Source organism: Lontra canadensis, unplaced genomic scaffold (genome assembly GCF_010015895.1).
Source record: "Lontra canadensis isolate GAN:19392208 unplaced genomic scaffold, GSC_riverotter_1.0 scaffold99, whole genome shotgun sequence".
Classification (NCBI taxonomy): Eukaryota; Metazoa; Chordata; class Mammalia; order Carnivora; family Mustelidae; genus Lontra; species Lontra canadensis.
The window spans coordinates 7,153,942-7,172,024 of record NW_022631093.1 but is presented as its reverse complement, the minus strand read 5'-3'; the positions used below and the strand labels follow the sequence as shown (position 1 = coordinate 7,172,024).

General features: G+C 44.0%; 2 protein-coding genes across 6 annotated transcripts in view; one reads left to right on the top strand and one right to left on the bottom strand.

Moving 5' to 3' along the window:
- Positions 1–265: 265 nt before the first annotated feature.
- Positions 266–10,940, bottom strand: KIF20A (kinesin family member 20A). Its single transcript, XM_032837618.1, has 19 exons — positions 10,522–10,940; positions 9,876–10,061; positions 8,643–8,732; positions 8,420–8,539; positions 7,670–7,808; positions 7,164–7,351; positions 6,952–7,078; positions 6,575–6,769; positions 6,358–6,469; positions 6,183–6,251; positions 5,610–5,753; positions 5,299–5,464; positions 5,020–5,184; positions 4,753–4,892; positions 3,116–3,218; positions 2,429–2,624; positions 2,081–2,172; positions 1,704–1,841; positions 266–812 (listed from the first exon to the last, which is right to left on the bottom strand). The coding sequence occupies exons 2-19, from the start codon at positions 10,038–10,040 to the stop codon at positions 495–497; spliced, it is 2,667 nt and encodes an 888-aa protein (XP_032693509.1). The 5' UTR covers positions 10,041–10,061; positions 10,522–10,940; the 3' UTR covers positions 266–494.
- Positions 10,941–10,992: 52 nt separating this feature from the next.
- BRD8 (bromodomain containing 8) overlaps positions 10,993–18,083 on the top strand; it is a 33,401-nt gene continuing 26,310 nt past the window's right edge. For 4 of the 5 annotated variants that reach the window (XM_032837616.1, XM_032837615.1, XM_032837614.1 and 1 more), the window contains exons 1-2: positions 10,996–11,107; positions 12,057–12,153. In XM_032837616.1, the coding sequence (XP_032693507.1) occupies positions 11,089–11,107; positions 12,057–12,153 (116 nt within the window). In that variant the 5' untranslated portion in view covers positions 10,996–11,088. Of the gene's footprint in view, positions 11,108–12,056; positions 12,154–18,083 lie in introns of all 5 variants that reach the window. The other variant, XM_032837617.1, reaches the window with a different exon arrangement.

Here is an 18,083-nt window from a genome sequence, read left to right as displayed (position 1 = left end):
TATATGTGTACATATATATATATTTAGTATAACTTTATATTAAGGACATTAGAGTATCTAATGTCCCTTGAATTCATTTCTTACAAGGCTTTTCTTAGCTTAGCTGTCCACTAGTTACATATCTCTACTGCCATTCCTGTTCAAGGTTCCAAGGGGCCCAAATGATGTTTAATTTTCAATTTTTTCCCTGTTTTAAAAGTCCCATTTTAATGAATTTGTTAAATTTGGAATTCAAACAAAAAATGTGAAAGAAACCCACAAAAAATGTGAACAGTATGTTTATTTAATATAACTTTGTGTGTGCATAGAAACCATATAAGTAAAAAAGCATGAGATTACATATTTGATTATATTACAAAAGGGAGGAAAATAACTAGTGTATGTATATTGCATTCTGGATACAGTTCCAGGTATTGGTAAAGCTTTTTAAGAGACCTGTTTCTCAAGCAGTGACCTGCCTCAGGGCAATGACTGCTCTCTCCTTTCCCATAGCCTTAGTATTTTTTGCCAAAAGGCCCAGATTTGAGTAAAGGGGAGCGCCGTGAGCGCAGGATCCGGGCATAAGGACTACAGTCTGTTGAGCTTTGGCAGGTGGGTGTTCTGGGAAGTAAATTTCGAAGAAACGGTTTCTTCCCTGGGGGCTGTTGGTTTGGTTGCTGGTTTTCCTGGTTGGCACCAAGGCGCTTTTTGGTAGAAGCCTGGCCTTGGAGTTTTAGTACAGTATGATACTGCTCTGCGATGCATGCTGCCTTCTTCCGAAGGTCCAGTTTTACTAGCATCATGTTATTCTGGAGCTCAGCCAGGGTCTGATCCTAAGGAAGATGAATAAAATTAAATAAAACATTTTGGTCTGGTGTGTTAGAGAAACTAAAGTGCAAGGTAACACGTGCCATCCACTACCTAGTTACTAACAACTGTTTTTACAAAGATTAATTCTTTAAAATAAGAGCTTATCATTGAATAGGGAGTGTTTTCTTTAAAACCCAAACAAATAGCACTGAATAGAAGGACATTTTATAATATGTGGCATGAGCTTGAATAAGTTTATTTAACCTCCAAGAGCCCTAGTGCCTATGTATTAAGAGCTGTGTTTAGGGGCACCTGGCGGCTCAGTCAGTAGAGCATATGACTCTTGGTCTCAGGTCATGAGTTTGATCCCCACACTGGGTGCACAGATTACCAAAAATAAATAAACTTAAAAAAAAAAAAAAAAAAAAAGCTGTGCTTAGTCTAAATTTTTTTTGCACTCTGAAATCAGGGTGCATTTACTGATGATGATGGTCATAGCTTAATTGTTAGTGTTTTGTCTTAGTGGTATATAAAATAACACTTTCATAAAATCTATGCATTTTGGCTTTTTTGGTTTTTTAAATACAGAGTTTTATTTTTTTAAGTAGGCTCCATGCCCAATGTGGGGCTTGAACTCATGACCCCAAGATAAAAGTTTACTGACTGAGCCAGCCAGATGCCCCTTAAAATATACACATTTTGGATGAAATATGATCTACTTCCATAGGTTTGTTATAACAGAAAATGCCTATAAATTACTTAGATTAGTAACCTTGTACTTAATAAATAATTTTATTCCTTTAAGACTAGCCCCCAAACCTCTGCCTTTCTCTTCTGCTTCTCATTCTTCTTTCTCACATATGTTTTAGAGTGGGCTGATGGGAGAGAAGGAGATATATATAAGGTGCCCTGACCTGTTTGATTAAGATGTCATCACAAGTGGTCAAGGCTTGACGAAGTTTTCCTGCCCCAGTGCTGTGGCAACAGGCTCTTTCTGCTGACTGGAGAGATTCACCAAGTTTCTGAAGCTCTGTCCGCAGGAGCCTTATATTCTGAAAAAAATAAGAGTAGGAACCACATTGTGGCCAAGATCAACCAAGATAATGAGCTGAAGGAATTAAATAGCCACTTGAAGAGAAGTAAAATTAGAAGGCTAGTCAGCTAAATGAAGTAACCACTCTGCAGGACTGTGCACAAAAAATAATAATCCTGGACCTCACGTGAACCACGGATAGAGGGCTGGAAGCTGCCTTAGGTAAGATCCTTGGTAACAGAGAAAGGTGTAAATTACCTTTTGGCCCTCCTCTAATTTCTTGTCCACATCAATGATAAAGGGCTTGGCTGAGGGTGGTGGTTCTAACATTTTCTGATACTTCTGTAGTTCTGAGGGAAGGAAACAAGAAAACTTCAACATGTAGGCTTTCTAGCCTTGGACTTACCTCTTAACTGAATTAACAGTAGCTTTTATATTTGCAGCAAATATAAAAAGGGAGGTCATGTGCATCCTAGAGTGAAAGGTCAGGGGATGTAGCTCAGAGTTGAGAAAATTATCTTGGAGTTGGGAATTTGAAGGCCCAAGTTTCAAGAACAGTTCTTCTCTGAACCACTCCTATGCTTTGTGCCCTCTCTCCTTCCTTACCTCCAGTGGTGGAGTTTAGCTCTGCTCTGCACTGTTCCAGTTTAGCTTTAACCTCATGGAGCTGCTGATTGGAGGCAGAAGCTGCCAACCTTTGTGACCGCCGAAGGGAAAGTTCAAACCCTGACTGTTGAGCTATTGGCTGCTGTCTGGCTTCCTGCAAAATAGCTTCTAGCTCTTCAATTTTCTCATCCCGGTCCTAAGAGGGAAGCAGAAAGCACAGTTCTATCCAGAGTCAGGCAAATCCTGCAGGAACAGATGACTGAACGGTGAACAAAATCTTCCCTGATTGTTATGCTTGAAAAGCCCGTTAGCAGGGTACCTGGGTGGCTTAGCCGACTAAGTACCTGACTTCAGTCTGACTTCGGCTCAGGTAGTGATCTACTGGATCCTGGCTCCGCACTCAGCAGGGAGTCTGCTTCTCCTCCTGCTGCCCCTCCCACCCTGCTCCTGCTTGCTCTCTCTCTCAAATAAATAAATAAAATCTTAAAATTAAAAAAAAAAGCCTGTTAACACTTAAATCAAGGTCAATCAACCCTTAATTCATAGACTGACACCTATACAGTACAAGAACTAGGAAAAAACTGAGTTACATATTCCTCCCCTACCGAGTTTATAAAATCTATTTACATCAGACAAGCTAGTGATGGGAATCAATGGCCAGTTGAGGCTGCTTTCAGGGCAACTCACCTGAAGCTCTTCTTGGTAAAAACTTGTAAGTGACTCCTTGAGGATCTTTAGTTTCTCTTCATACATTTCCTCTAATAGTTCCTTCTGGGTGTCCAAATGTTCACTGTCAGAAGAGAAAAATGTATAAAGAAGATGGGGTATGGGCGTGGTGGCACGTGCCTGTAGTCCCAGCTACTGGGGAGGCTGAGGCAGGAGGATCGCTTGAGCCCAGGAGTTCTGGGCTGTAATGCACTATGCTGGTGTCAGCACTAAGTTCGGCATCAATATGGTGACTTCCTGGGAGCGGGGGACCACCAGGTTGCCTAAGGAGGGGTGGACCGGCCCAGGTCGAAAATGGAGCAGGACAAGAAGATGGGGTACACATACACACACATGCAACACAAACGATGGAATGCTACTCAGCCATAAAGAATGAAATCTTTCGGGGCGCCTGGGTGGCTCAGTGGGTTAAGCCTCTGCCTTCGGCTCAGGTCATGATCTCAGGGTCCTGGGATCGAGCCCCGCATCGGGCTCTCTGCTCAGCAGGGAGCCTGCTTCCCTTCCTCTCTCTCTGCCTGCCTCTCTGCCTACTTGTGATCTCTCTCTGTCAAATAAATAAATAAAAATCTTTAAAAAAAAAAAAAAAAAAAAGAATGAAATCTTTCCCTTTTGCAATGACATGGATGGACTAATATTTTTTTTTTTGGACTGAGAAATTATGTTAAGTGAAATAAATCAGAGAAAGACAAAATACCATATGATTTCACTTTTATGTGGAATCTAAAAAACAATGACTTTTTTTTTAATAGGCTTAAATACAGAGAACAGACTAAACTGGTGGTTGCCGGGGATAGGGGGTGGGAGGAATGGGTGAAATCAGTAAAAGGAATTAAAAGGTAAAAACTTCCAATTGTATAATAAATAAGTCACAGAGATGAAAAGTACAGCATTAGGAGTATAGTCAGTAACACTGTAATAATTATGGCTGATAGATGATGACTACACTTACCGTGGTTAACATTGAAAAATGTATGGAATTGTCAAATCCTTAGGTTGTATGTGTGAAACTAATATTGGTGTCAGTTATACTCCATAATAAGTCTTCTTTTAAGAGAGTGAGAGCGAGGGGTGCCTGGGTGGCTCAGTGGGTTAAAGACTCTGCCTTTGGCTCAGGTCATGATCTCGGGGTCCTGGGATTGAGCCCCACATCGGGCTCTCTATTCAGTGGGGAGCCTGCTTCCCCCTCTCTCTCTGCCTGCCTCTTTGCCTACTTGTGATCTCTGTCAAATAAATAAATACAATCTTAAAAAAGAAAAAAGAGTGAGAGCAAGTCGGGGGAGGGGCAGCGGGAGAGGGAAAGAGAGTGCCTAAAGCTGGGTGCACACCCAGTGCAGAGCCCAATGGGGGGGGGCCTCCATCTCATGGCCCTGAGATCATGACCTGAGCCAAAAATCAAGAGTCAAGCTTAACCAACTGAGTCACCCACACACCCCAATAATCAGTTTTTCTTTTTAAAAAGAGAAGAAAAGGTAAGGGAGCGAAGATTCTGAGGAGTAAGTTTGGAGAACAGAGCTTAAGGCACAACTCTATCCTAGTCCCTATTCCCCACCCTCTATCTGGTGTAGTTAACAGACCAAGAGCAGTCACTCAGCTGATACCTGCACCACTGCTCCCGTTGTTGCATCTGTTCCACCATCTCATTGCAAATTTCATCACGGAGCTGCATCTCCAGCTGCAACTTTTCCTGCCGTTCTTTACAAAGCAGTGCTTTCATGGCTTCCACCACCTGTAGGAGCTCCTGGAGGAACACACAGTTCACAAGTGATCAGATGTCCATGCCCCACAAAGGTAAAGGCCCACCTAGAAGGCAGCGTGGAAAATATGTAGCCATCAAGCTGCTACCCAGAGCTTTCTTGCATTCTCACCTCCTTGCCATACATGGAGATGTCAGGGTCATTTTCAGTGTCATCATCAAGGCCTGGATCTGTCTTAGCTCCCATCTCTAAGCTGGGAGATGCCTGTAGACTCTGTTCCTTGATGAATGACTGTAGCGATGGGAATCCCAATTGCACAGGTGGAGCGTGCACGAGCTAGGGATGGAGCGGGTGGGAAATCAAGTGAATTCATAACTAGTCCCTAGCAGATTCCTTAAATAAAGGTACCAGCCCAAAGTGAGCACAACCATTGCACCTACAGCTTCTTACCTGGCTGGCAATGGCTGAGAACTTGGCCACATGAAGGGTCTCATCATAGGTAGATGCAGAGGGATTCACATTGACAATCATACAGGAGCGGCCTCGACCTGTGAAGAAGCCTTGGAATACTCGAGTCAACTTGCTGTCACGGAAGGGAACCAGGTTCTGTTTTGACCTAGCAAAGGATCAGAGAACAGCTGTGAAAAGAATTCCAGCCCTTGGAGTGTCCCAACACCATCTCCAGTAATGACCAGGAGGTCTCTTAGCAAGCTGCAGTGCCCCAGACCATCCCAGCCCACAGTTTACAGTCAGAAGCTCACCGATTCTGCTGGTTTTGGCGCAGGGCAGCAATACAACGGCCCAAGGTGTGCAGAGAAGTATTAATGTTTCCTGCTTCCTTTAGCCGCTCACCACTTTTCTGATCTTTGCAGCGCTCTGAGCCAGCCAGATCACAGAGTGACAACCTTGAATGGTGGACAGGATCTGACATAAGGACCCCACATGTTATGAGCTTTCCAGCCCTTCACATAGTTCTTGGGAGAGGAGGACCCACCAAGGATCTCTGTACCCAAGAAAGCAGAGCAAGGCTCTAATGTAATAACTCTGAGGACTTCCCTTAACCCCTGCCTCCGTACCATTTATGACCAAGCAGTGCACATTTCTAAACTTTTTTTTTTTTTTAAGATTTTATTTATTTATTTGACAGAGATCACAAGTAGGCAGAGAGGCAGGCCGAGAGATGGGGGGAAGCAGGCTCCCTGCTGAGCAGAGAACCTGATGTGGGGCTCGATCCCAGAACCCTGGGATCATGACCAGAGCCGAAGGCAGAGACTTTAATCCACTGAACAACCCATGCGCCCCATCAGCCCACATTTCTAAAGGGAAAAACTTACTCGCTGATCTTGGGGATGATATCCCCTTCCCCCTGAAGGTGCAGGATCCGTATCGAGAAGATGCTGTGACTGGAAATCAAGAAAAAAATGAAAAGTCACTGTGTATCTTCCATGACTAGGCGGAGGATTATTGTTTCCTAGAACTTATGGTAAGTTGACTCCCATAGCCCATCACCTGCGGCTAGAGTTCTGGTTCAGATGGGTGCTGGCAAAGCTCTGGTTTTTACGACCCACTTTGAGCAGTTTCCAGGCCTCCTCAGCATCCTGAACATGAATCCAGTTGAGATCTGAGGCAAAGAGAAAGGCACACAAAAGATGGGAGCACCTAACTTGTCCAGGTTTCTCCCAAGTCCCGTTTCAGGGTTGTTGTCAGCCTCCCCAACTTCCCATACCTTTCACATAAGGATTGCCATTCTGGTCTTCACATAGCCGCAGAGTCTGCCTCTTACGCTGCTGGGTAGGTGGTTCTAACAGGTCATAAAGCAGTTCATTGTAGATCTCAAAGAAGGAGATCCAGATGGAGAAGCGAATATCAGTAGGGACACTCACAGGGGCAGTGTCTGGCTGTGCCCATTGGTGACTCGTTTCTGGGGAAGAAGTCCATGTACACGGCATCAACTCTAGAGTAGTCCATCTCCCCTTCGGCCTGCGGGGGCCTTAGAAGGAGCAGCTTAGGTTGAAACCTTTGGTCTATACATCTGGCAGCTGCTGGGAGCAAGGGAGTGGGTTTCTACTGTTACTTGGTACAAAGTCCAGTCATGGTACATACCATCCAGCTGGATACTGCTGGTCATGTGACTGGAGGAGAGACCAGCGATGCCGCTGTCAAAGCTGGTGCTGGTCCCCATCCGACCTTCAATGTAGACACTCCTCTTCAAGGAGGTGGACAGCTCCTCCTGGAGGGGCCCAGGGAGAAAATAAGCACACAGCTTTCCACAGATTTGTCCTCTTATCCCCACCTCTGTAAACCTAGCACTTCACCTCTTGGAGGCCTCCACTTAGCAGGGCCAGTTTCTTCATTTCCTCCTGTCGGATCTGCTTGCTGTCTAGCCAGATTACCTCATTGAAGAATATAGGCTTCAGATCAGGTGTTGGATGAAGTTGACCTTGGAGGCTATTGAAGATCAGAGCCAATGACCGGGGTAGGATCCCTCCATCTTTGATGGTACCTGGAAACATGGTGAAAGATGGATAGCTGAGTGTTCTTCCCAAATTCAAAAACATCATTACAGGGGCATCTGTACGGCTCAGTTAGTTAAGTGTCTGCCCTCTGACCTTCAGCTCAGGGCATGATCCCATAGTATCCTGGGATCAAGTCCTATGTCGAGCTCCCTGCTTCTCCCTCTTCTCCTCCCCCCTGCTCATGCACTCTCCCTATCTTTCTCTCTCAAACGAATAAATTAAAAAATCTTAAAACAAAACAAAACAAAACGAAAAGCATCATTACAGGCCAATCAGTAATTTTGTGAGGCCTACCACTCACTCACCTTGAATTGTGTGGGTTTTCCCTGAGTTGGTGACTCCGTATGTATAAATGAGCCAGTTCTGCCCTTTGAGTACATCCTTTACCATCTCCTTCACGGTCAGGTTGAAGAAGGATGCCTGTCCCACTTCTGGCCCAAAGATCTAGAGACAGACCCAATTTCTCAGAGGCCCATTCCTCATATCCCACTTGCCTCCTGTACAGAGCCAGCAGATATGTCCCTTCCTGGGTGATTGGCTCTGGAGACTACTCAAGCAACCTCTTCCTGCAGTGCTGCCAGATGCTCTCCAAACACTGAAAACTAAACCGCTCTCTGCCAGTGCCTCTTTCATCCAAATCAACAAATATTTCCAGGTACTATCAGGAATGGAGGGATCGTACCCTGGTCTTTGCCTCTGATCTTCAGTAGTCTCCAAGGCCATTGTGCGGGCCTTAGAGCAACACAGTAATCACAGGTGTGGGCTTTGGAGATGGATAATTCTACATGCAAGGCCTAACACTACCGATTCAGCAACATAACCTTCACTGAGTCATAGTATCCTTATCAGGAAAATAGGGACAAGAATGATAATAATAATGGGAAATGTTGGGAATTAATGCACATAAAGTATGTGATGCACGGACTCGCACATGAGTCCCCAAAATTATAGACATGTAATGGAACTCACGGTCAATTGAAAAGCTTCCCCTCTAAAGAGAGAATAAAGTTGTTCCTAATATGTTGGTTCTTGTTCATAAAGTAGTAGCTCCATACCTGGGAAAAGGTAAATCTATGGGCAGCTTGTCCAATTCCCCTCTCATTACTCTTCTGGGCAAAGGAATCCTTGGGTGCCTGTAGAACAAGGGTCTCCACATTCTCAATACGGACACAATCCTGAGAAGGGGTAAAAAGAAAAAAATCACAGAAGGAAACAATCCCGGGAAACTTTACTGTATTGCATCATTCTATCTTAAATCCTCCCGCCTCAGACACTCACCTGATCTTCCTGTCGTTCCAACTCTGAAGGTAACAAGGGCCTAACTCTCAGGTATACTTTCACCTTCTCTGTACTATCCTCAGATGGAACCTGTGGGAGAATTCCAGGGCAGAATCAGCAGTTACTTCCAAGCAGATGGGCAAACATAGCTTATTTCCAGAGAGTCTGCTAACACTACCTCCATTTCACCTCAAGTGTCTGTACAGAGAGCTACTCTATAGCTCCATATTCATTCCAACCCACATGGGTTTTTTCTCTGTTTTATCACCCTTCACTGTCTTCAGTATCCTGGAAACATGGCCTGCCACACTGACTTTCTGAATTAGAACTGGTTAACTGGTAGGCAAATCAGACTGTGGTATTACAGCAAAACACAGTAGTTTTGAACTCTGCGGAAAGCACCTTGGAGGCAGACGAACCTAAATTTGAGTTCCAATTCCATCATTTAGAAGTATGACATCTTGAACAAGTTCTTTAGATTCCCGCCTCTGTTTCCCTATCTATAGAACTGGGTTAATAATAGAACCCACTTCATTCATTCAACAGACGTTTAGAGATCTACCTACTATGGCCTGGGAACTCTAATGTTCTGGTAGTCCACAGTCAGGGATATTACCAAGGCTCCTGCTCTCATGAAATCTTCTCTATAAAAGAGGAGACATCCTAGTAGAGTTGTGCTCAACCAGCACTATTTCCCTGCCAAGGGACATTTAGCTACGTCAGGGGAAGTTTCTTGGTTGTCACAGTGGGAAGGAGCTAGTGACATCTAGTGGGTAGAGGCCAGGTATGCTGCTAGACATCTTAAGGTACAAGACAGCCCCATAAAACAGAATTATCTGGCCCCAAATGTTAATAATGCTGCAGCTGAGAAACCCCAGTTTGGCATAAAGACTCCATAAATGGAAGTTACATTTGATATTAAAAACATACTAAATGGCAATATGGTATTGGGCAAATTATTTAACACATCTAGGCCTCACGGTGAAGAAGAGAACTATTAGCCTTCCCTCATAGGACTGAGTATGCATGTGAGTATCTTTCATTAATGGAATGCAAATAATAGCTCTTATGGACACACAAATTTACATTTTTTACTTGTCCTGCTCCTAATTTTGAATTGATCTCTCAGACCCTTGGGATTGCTGTCTTTGACCTCATACTAATTCTGTTAACAACAACTGGTAGACTGAGGCTATTACTTTCTGCCGACAAGCCACTGTCCAACTCCTTTACCTGCTGCTTATCCTCCAGGGAGGTGGAGATGACAGAGCAGTCTGATATCAGGTCCTTGCGTACCACAGGCCCTAAATCTGCAGCTGTGGACTCAAACATGGGGGAGACTACAACCTCCTCATCTGACAGCAAGCCGGCTGGCGGAGAAAGGATCCCTTGCGACATGACAGCAGGGGCAGCTTAGGTCTACAAAGAGACAAGAGTGGGTCGGGAGGGGAACCTTAAGGGACAGAAGGGGCTGCAAATGCTAAGAAACAATTTCCTTGCCCCAGGACACCTTCCTCTTGCTGCCTTACTTCCTACTCCCTTATTCCTTCAAATGCCAGTAGAGAGAGGGATAGGGGGTAAGAGAAGGAGTTAATCACGTAATCCTGTTCTGGCATTTCCGACCGCCAAAAAGAATAAAGATATCTCGCTTTTCCAAAAGCAGAAGGCCATACACTAACTAGGGTGCCTCGCTCACCGGTGTAGAGGAGAAGGTATATTTGCCTTAGGCTCCTTCTCCAACCTCACTCTAGGCCCCAAGGGAGGACAGAGGTATTAAAAAAAAGGGGAGGGGGTGGCGGCAGCTTCGGTTTCTAAAAGCCTATCCCTCGAGGGCAAGAACTGGTACCACAGCTGGGCTCTGGCACAGCCCTAAACTCACCGAAGACGCGACACTCGCTCCTCCTCTGGTACCGGCTAACACACCCTGCTGCCGAACCTGGACTTTCGCCTTCCGAGAGCACAACTCCACCCACGAGGCGCACCTTTGTTACTGATACAATGTTTTAAATTACGCGCTGCGTTCGTTCGGCCAATCAGACAGCGAAGCCTGCAGCTGCCAATCAGCGCAAGGAAAGGGGGCGGATGAGCCTGGTAGACCGTTTGCTCTGGCTTGACCTTTGCTTTCTAATGTGGGTCCGGGTTACCAACTGACGGCGTTTGGACTTGGGCCGCCTACAGTTCTTCGCGCTTAACACTTTTCTTTGCACCCTAGGAGCTTCTTTCTAAGAAACCTAAGGATATTCTGAGGCTTCAGCGCCATCCTCTTTAGCACATTGCTTCCCAAGAGCACTCAAGAAGCCTGGTTTAGTCTTGTTCATCCGGGGGATGGGACTACGTTTCCCAGGAGGCATCGCGAACAAACTCCCGGACTCTATTTCCCAGAGTTCTCGGGCATCGGCCGCGCCAGACCGTCTTCCCTGAGGGGGCTGGAGACTTCAGGGCCAAGATGGCGACAGGAACCGGTAGTAAGTATGTCCGCTGTTTTTGCGTGGAAGGCATTTTAGACCACAGGCTAGGTACCAGATTTCTGTCTCACGTTTGGGGATTAGGAGCAATGATTGCCCAAGAGTTCAGGGTCTTGATAGACCTGCGCTTGGCCGTATCGTGAAGACTAACGATTAGAGGCCCAGAAGAAGTGTAGGGTGTTGTGTCTCAGGGAGGCTGCGGAGATTTGAGAGAAGCAGCTCAGCGAATCCTTGTGTGTTTGGGAACTCTGTGGAATGCGAGATAAAGGGGCTCAGGAGACTTGGGTGTGCAGACGAAGAGATGCTGTGAGTCATAGGGAGTAACCGGCTCTCAGCCGTTCGTTTCTGGCCAGCGTTGTGAGGCCCGTGGTCTATCTCCCAGAGAAATTGGGTACTTTAATTCTTAGCTTTTTCGGCCTTTAGGGAAATTGCGTTATGTGGATCTGAGCCATTTTCCTGTTTCGGACACTGAGCTGAGAGTGTATTTTAGGCCTGACAGCTAGAGGGAGGTTGAAGTACGGAGAGAAGTAAACAAGTTTATGCTAAGAAGGAGGAAGGGCAGGAGGCGCGGGATGGGGGAGGGGAGCGGCTGCTGGGAATCCTGGGAAAGAAGCCCTGGCGTTCAAATTGGAATCAAGTAGTCTTAAAACTGGGCCTTTCGGGAGAACTGGCATTCTTATTCTTACGCTGGCATTCTCCCCTGCCTTTTTAAAATAAAACAAAGTAGCCATGTCATTTGAAGAAGTAGAATGTTTTGACAGATACTCAGCGCAATTTGCAGGGAATGAAAAGTGATGATTTTTTAGGACATAGGTGAAAATCAAGATTGTGTGTAGTAACTCACTTTGTTCCTACAAGGTGGGATGTTTTGCATTAGACTTTTAGTCCTTCCTTTGGGCCTTAGAACTAGTACCTTAGTGGTTGTTCTCTAAGACTTTTCTCCTTTTAGAACACAAGCTGCTGAGTACTGGCCCTACAGAGCCATGGTCTATCCGAGAGAAGCTCTGTTTAGCCTCTTCAGTCATGAGGAGTGGAGATCAAAACTGGTAAGATTTCTAAGATAGCTGCTTTCTTGGGTCTTAGAAACTTTGGGTATTTTTTTTATTACACTGGTGGATTCCTATGGTTAATCATACTAGCGTTTAAGCAGTATTTCTTTTTTGATAGCATTATTGAGATTTAATTCAAATTAAATAAAATTAACCTAGTATATACACATAATTTAGTATATTCACAGAGTTGTGTGACCATTATCACAGTCTAATTTTAGAATATTTTCATTACTTCTAAAAGAAATCTCTTACCCCTTCCTTAGTTGTCACTGTACAATCTCCACCTCCCCAGCTTTCACCCCCACTCCCACCCTCAGACAGATACTCAGTCTCCTTTCTGTCTCTGTAGCTTGCCTATTCTGGAAATTTCATACAAATGGAATTCTGTAATTCGAGGACCATCTGAATTATTTCCTTAATTTAAAAAAAAATATATTTATTTATTTATTTTAGAGAGAAAGAGCACACAAGCAGAGGGTTATTGGGACTCCTTTTTTTTTTTTTTTCTTTCTTTTTTCTTTTTTTTTGATAGAGGGATAAGTCTCCTTAAGCAGACTTCCTCCTGAGCATGCAGCCCGACTCAGGGCTTGATTCCAGGATCCTGAGATCCAAGACCTGAGACAAAATCCAGAGTCAGAGGCTCAATTAATTGAGTCACCCAGGCGCCTCCAGCTGAACTATTTTTTTTTTAATTTTAATTTAATTTTATTTTAAGATTTTATTTATTTGGCAGAGACCGTGAGAGAGGGAACACAAACAAGGGGAGAGGGAGAAACAGGCTTCTTGCTGAGCAAGGAGCCTGACAGGATCCCAGGATCCTGGATCATGACCTGAGCTGAAGCAAGATGCTTAATGACTGAGCCACACGGGTGCCCCTGAACTATTTTTTAAAACAGCCTCATGTTTTTTACATTCCCACAAGCAATGAATGAAGGCCCCAATTTCTTCGTATGCCTAACAACACTTAGTGTGTGTCTTGCTAGTGAGTATGAAATGGTATCTCTTTGTGGTTTTGATTTGCATTTCTCTGATGACTAATGTTGAGCATATTTTCATATGCTTATTGGTCATTTATATCTCTTCAGAAAAATGCTTTCATCCTTTGGATTCTATTTTTTTTTTTTTTAAGATTTTATTTATTTGAGAGAGAGAGAGACAGAGTGCCTTAAATGGGGGGAAGGGGAAGAGGCAGAGGGAGAAGCTGATACCCTGCAGAGCAGCGATCCTGGACCCCAGGAATATGACTTGAGTGGAAGGTAAATGCTTAACCCATGAGCCCCCCCCCCCAGGTGCCCCAATCCTCTGGATTCTTTATATTATTACTATTACTGAGTTTTAAGCATTCTTTGTGTGTTCTGGACACAAATTGCTTGTCAGATAATTTGCAAATATTTCTCCTATTTTGTGTGCTGTCCTTTTACTTTCTTGATTGGTATCACTTACAACACAAAGTTTTCAGTTTTGATATGTCCAATTTATTTTTTCTTGTGTTGCTTATGCTTTTGGTGTCATAGCTAAGAAACTCTTTCTGTGTTGTTGTTGGTTTTTTTTTTTAAGATTTTATTTATTTACTTGACAGACAGAGATCACAAGTAGGCAGAGAGGCAGGCAGAGAGAGAGGAGGAAGCAGGCTCCCCGCTGAGCAGAGAGCCTGGTGCAGGGCTCGATCCCAGAACCCTGGGATCATGACCTGAGTGAAAGGCAGAGGCTTTAACCCACTGAGCCCCCAGGTGTCCCTATTTCTGTGTTTTTTTGTCAAACCTTTATAGATTTAGTTCTATACATTTAGGTCTGTGATCCATTTTCAGGGTTTTTTTTTTTGTTTTTTAAAGTAGGTTCAACTCTCAAATTGGGGCTAGAACTCACGATCCTGAGATCTAGGACTGCATGCTCTACCGACCGAGCCAGCTAGTCACCCCATTTTGAATTAATTTTTGTATATGTTGTAAGGCAGAGGTCTCTTGCACATAGGTATGTCCCATTATCCAGTATTTGTTAACAACACTATTCTTTCCCTATTGATACTGTCTTGGCACTCAGTATTTCTTTTCTTTTCTTTCTTTCTTTTTTTTTTTAAAGATTTTATTTATTTATCTGACAGATAGAGATCACAAGTAGGCAGAGAGGCAGGCAGAGAGAGAGAGGAGGAAGCAGGCTCCCTGCCGAGCAGAGAACCTGATGTGGGGCTTGATCCCAGGACCCTGGGATCATGACTTTTATTTATTCATTTGAGAGAGAGACAGGGAATGAGCAGAGTAGGGGGAAAAGGGAGAATCAGGCTTAGCAGGGAGCCTGATGTGGGCCTCTATCTCAGGACTCCAGGATTATGACCCCAGCTGAAGGCAGCTGCTCAACCATCTGAGCCACCCAGGCACCCCTCAAATAACTTTAAAGGTGAAATCTGGGTATCCTAGGTAATAGTTGTTCTTGAACCAAATTAAATGGTAAACCCCAAGGCAAATCACACTAATTTGATAAATCAGATTAAAAATAGTGTAAGAATACTTAAGTAAAAATGGAGTTTTATTTATTTTAAAAAAATATATATTTGGAGGGATGCCTGGGTGGCTCAGTTGTTAGGCGTCTGCCTTCAGCTTAGGTCATGATCCCAGGGTCCTGTGATTCAGCCCAGCATTGGGCTCCTTGCTTGTCAGGAAGCCTGCTCCTCCCTCTCCCACTCCCCCTGCTTGTGTTCTTCTCTTGCTGTGTTTCTGTCAAATAATAAAAAAAAAATTTTTAGATGGGGCGCCTGGGTAGCTCAGTGGGTTAAAACTTCTGCCTTTGGCTCAGGTCATGATCTCAGGGTCCTGGGATCGAGCCCCACATCAGGCTCTCTGCTCAGCGGGGAGCCTGCTTCCCCCTCTCTCTCTGCCGGCCTCTCTGCCTCCTTGTGATCTCTCTCTCTGTCAAATAAATAAATAAAATCTTTAAAAAAAAAAAAAATTTTAGAGCGTGAGCGAGTGGGGGAGGGGCAGAGGAAGAGGGAATAAGACATGCAGACTCCTCTGCTGAGCAAGGAGCCCCACAGGGTTCAGTCTCACAACCCTGAGATCATGACCTGAACAGAAATCAAGAGTTGGGCACTTAACCGACCGGGCCACCTAGGTGCTCCAAAACTTTGATTTTTTTTTTTTTTTAAAGATTTTATTTATTTATTCGAATCACAGGTAGGCAGAGAGGCAGGCAGAGAGAAAGGGGGAAGCAGGCTCCCTGCTGAGCAGAGAAACCGATGCGGGCTCAGTCCCAGGACCCTGAGGTCATGACCTGAGCTGGAGGCAGAGACTTAACCCACTGAGCCACCCAGGTGCCCTGATATTTTAAATTGTTTTTCTTTTCTGAGGAGGTACTAAGTCAGAAGGTTCAAAATGGTACACAGTGTCTTCTGTCACTATAGCTCATCTCCCAGTGTTAGCATTTTCTTAGAGTTTCATTTACTTGTGTTTCTCCAATATTAATTTTATATACATGAACAAGTGTTTTCTTTCTCCCCCTACTTTATAAACAGAAATGGTTTAATACTATACATACTATTTTTTTTTAAGATTTTATTTATTTACTTGACAGAGAGAGAGATCACAAGTAGCAGAGAGGCAGAGAGAGGGAGGGGGAAGCAGGCTCCCTGCTGAGCAGAGAGGCTGATGCGGGGCTTGATCCCAGGACCCTGAGATCATGACCTGAGCCAAAGGCAGATGCTTAACCGACTGAGCCACCCAGGCACCCCTATACATACTGATCTTGCTGCTGCTTCTCTTTTTTAATTTAACTTAATATGCGAAGCTCTCATTCCTTTTTTTAAGGCAGCTGCATGGTATTGATACAGATAAACTATAATTTATTTAACTGGTACTCTTTTTAAAAAAAAAATTTTTTATTTTTTAGATTTTGTTGGTCAGAGAGAGTGAGAGAGCACGTGCGTAGAGCAAGGGGAAGCAGCAGGCAAAGGGAGAGTCAGGCTCCCTGCTGAGCAAGGAACCCATTTCGGGACTTGATCCCAGGACCCTGGGATCACAACCTGAGCCAAAGGCAGACGCTTAGCCAACTGAGCCACCCAGGTGTTCCCTGGTATTTTTATTTATTTATTTATTATTTTAAACTGGTACTCACGGGGTGCTTGGGTGGCTCAGTTGGTTAAGCATCTGCCTTTGGCTCTGGTCATGATCCCAGAATCTTGGGATCCAGCCTGCATCGGGCTCCCCTACTCTGGGAGAGCCTGCTTCTCCCTTCCCCTCTTCTGTTCCCCTTGCTGTGCACTTGCTTGAGCTGTGCTCTTTCTCTCTAATAAATAAAATCTTTAAAAAAACCAAACTGGTACTGTACTGATGGACATTTGCTAATACAGATATAATCTTGCATAGTTATTTATTAAGTGAAAGCAGAATTACTGGGTCAAAGAATGTAGGTGTTCATAGAGTTTGATAAATATTTCAAATTGTCTACTCTGAGATTCTTTCGATTTATATTCCCTTCACTAATGTATCAGAATGTCCCTTTTTCTATGTCCTAGTTGTTAGATATTTTTGATGTTTGACAGTATTATAAAAAGTGAGAAATCTCATGTTTTGCATTTACATTAATGTTAGTGGCGGGTGAGGTTGAATATCTTCGTGTGTTTAAGAGCCACTTGTATTTCTTTTTTTGTAAACTGCTTTTTCCCGTTTTTCTGTTTATTAGTATTTCTCTCTTTTTTTTTTCCAGAATCTGTATGGTTTTTATTTTTTTATTTTATTTTATTTTATTTTATTTTATTTTATTTTTAAATTTTATTTATTTGACAGAGAGAGATCACAAGTAGGCAGAGAGGCAGGCAGAGAGAGAGGGAAGCAGGCTCCCCGCAGAGCAGAGAGCCCGATGCGGGACTCGATCCCAGGACCCTTAAGACTTTTAAAATGTAGCTTATTAATTTTTAATTTTTTTTAAGACTTTATTTATTTATTTGACAGTGGGAGAGAGAAAGAGAGCGCCTCGTGCACGTGTGTGTGCACAAGCAGAAGGAGCAGCAGATGGAGAGGGCTCTCCACTGAACAGGGAGCTCTGTGTGGGGCTTGATCCGAGAACCCTGGGATCATGACCTGAGCCAAAGGCAAATGCTTAATGACTGAGCCACCCAGGTGGCCCTAATTTTTTTTAACAGTCCTAGATTTTTTGATCTATTTAGAAAGTTTTACCTTAGTTTGAGATTATAAAATAATTATCTGATTTCTTCTAATACTTTCATGGTAAAATTTTTAAAAAATATTTAAATTATTGATTCATTTGGGGCTTTTCTTGGTCTGAGATGTAAATTATAGATCAAACTTTATTTTTTGCTAATAGCTATCCATAGAACTGTTGAACTTTTTTTTTTTTTTTAAGATTTTATTTATTTGACAGAGAGAGATCACAAGTAGAGAGGGAGAGAGAGAGAGAGAGGAGGAAGCAGGCTCCCTGCCTAGCAGAGAGCCCGATGTGGGACTCGATCCCAGGACCCTGAGATCATGACCTGAGCTGAAGGCAGAGGCTTAACCCACTGAGCCACCCAGGCAGCCCGAACTGTTGAACTTTTAAAGGGAAAAGAGTTGGGGTGCCTGGGTGGCTCATTTGGTTAAGCTGCTGCCTTCAGCTTGGGTCGTGATCCCAGGGTTGTGGGATTGAGTCCTGCATCGGGATCCTTGCTCAGTGGGGAACCTGCTTCTCCCTCTGCCTCTGCCTGCCTCTCTGCCTGCTTGTGCTCTCTCTCTCTCTCTGATGAATAAATAAATAAAATCTTAAAAAAAAAATGAAGGAAAAGAGCTGTGTGATACCATTATCTCAACACAGATATTAAAAACTTTTTTCTTTTTAAAGTTAACCTAGTTTTTCGGGGCACCTGGGTGGCTCAGTTGGTTAAGCGCCTGCCTTTGGCTCAGGTCATGCTCTTGGAGTCCTGGAATAGAGCCCCACATCGG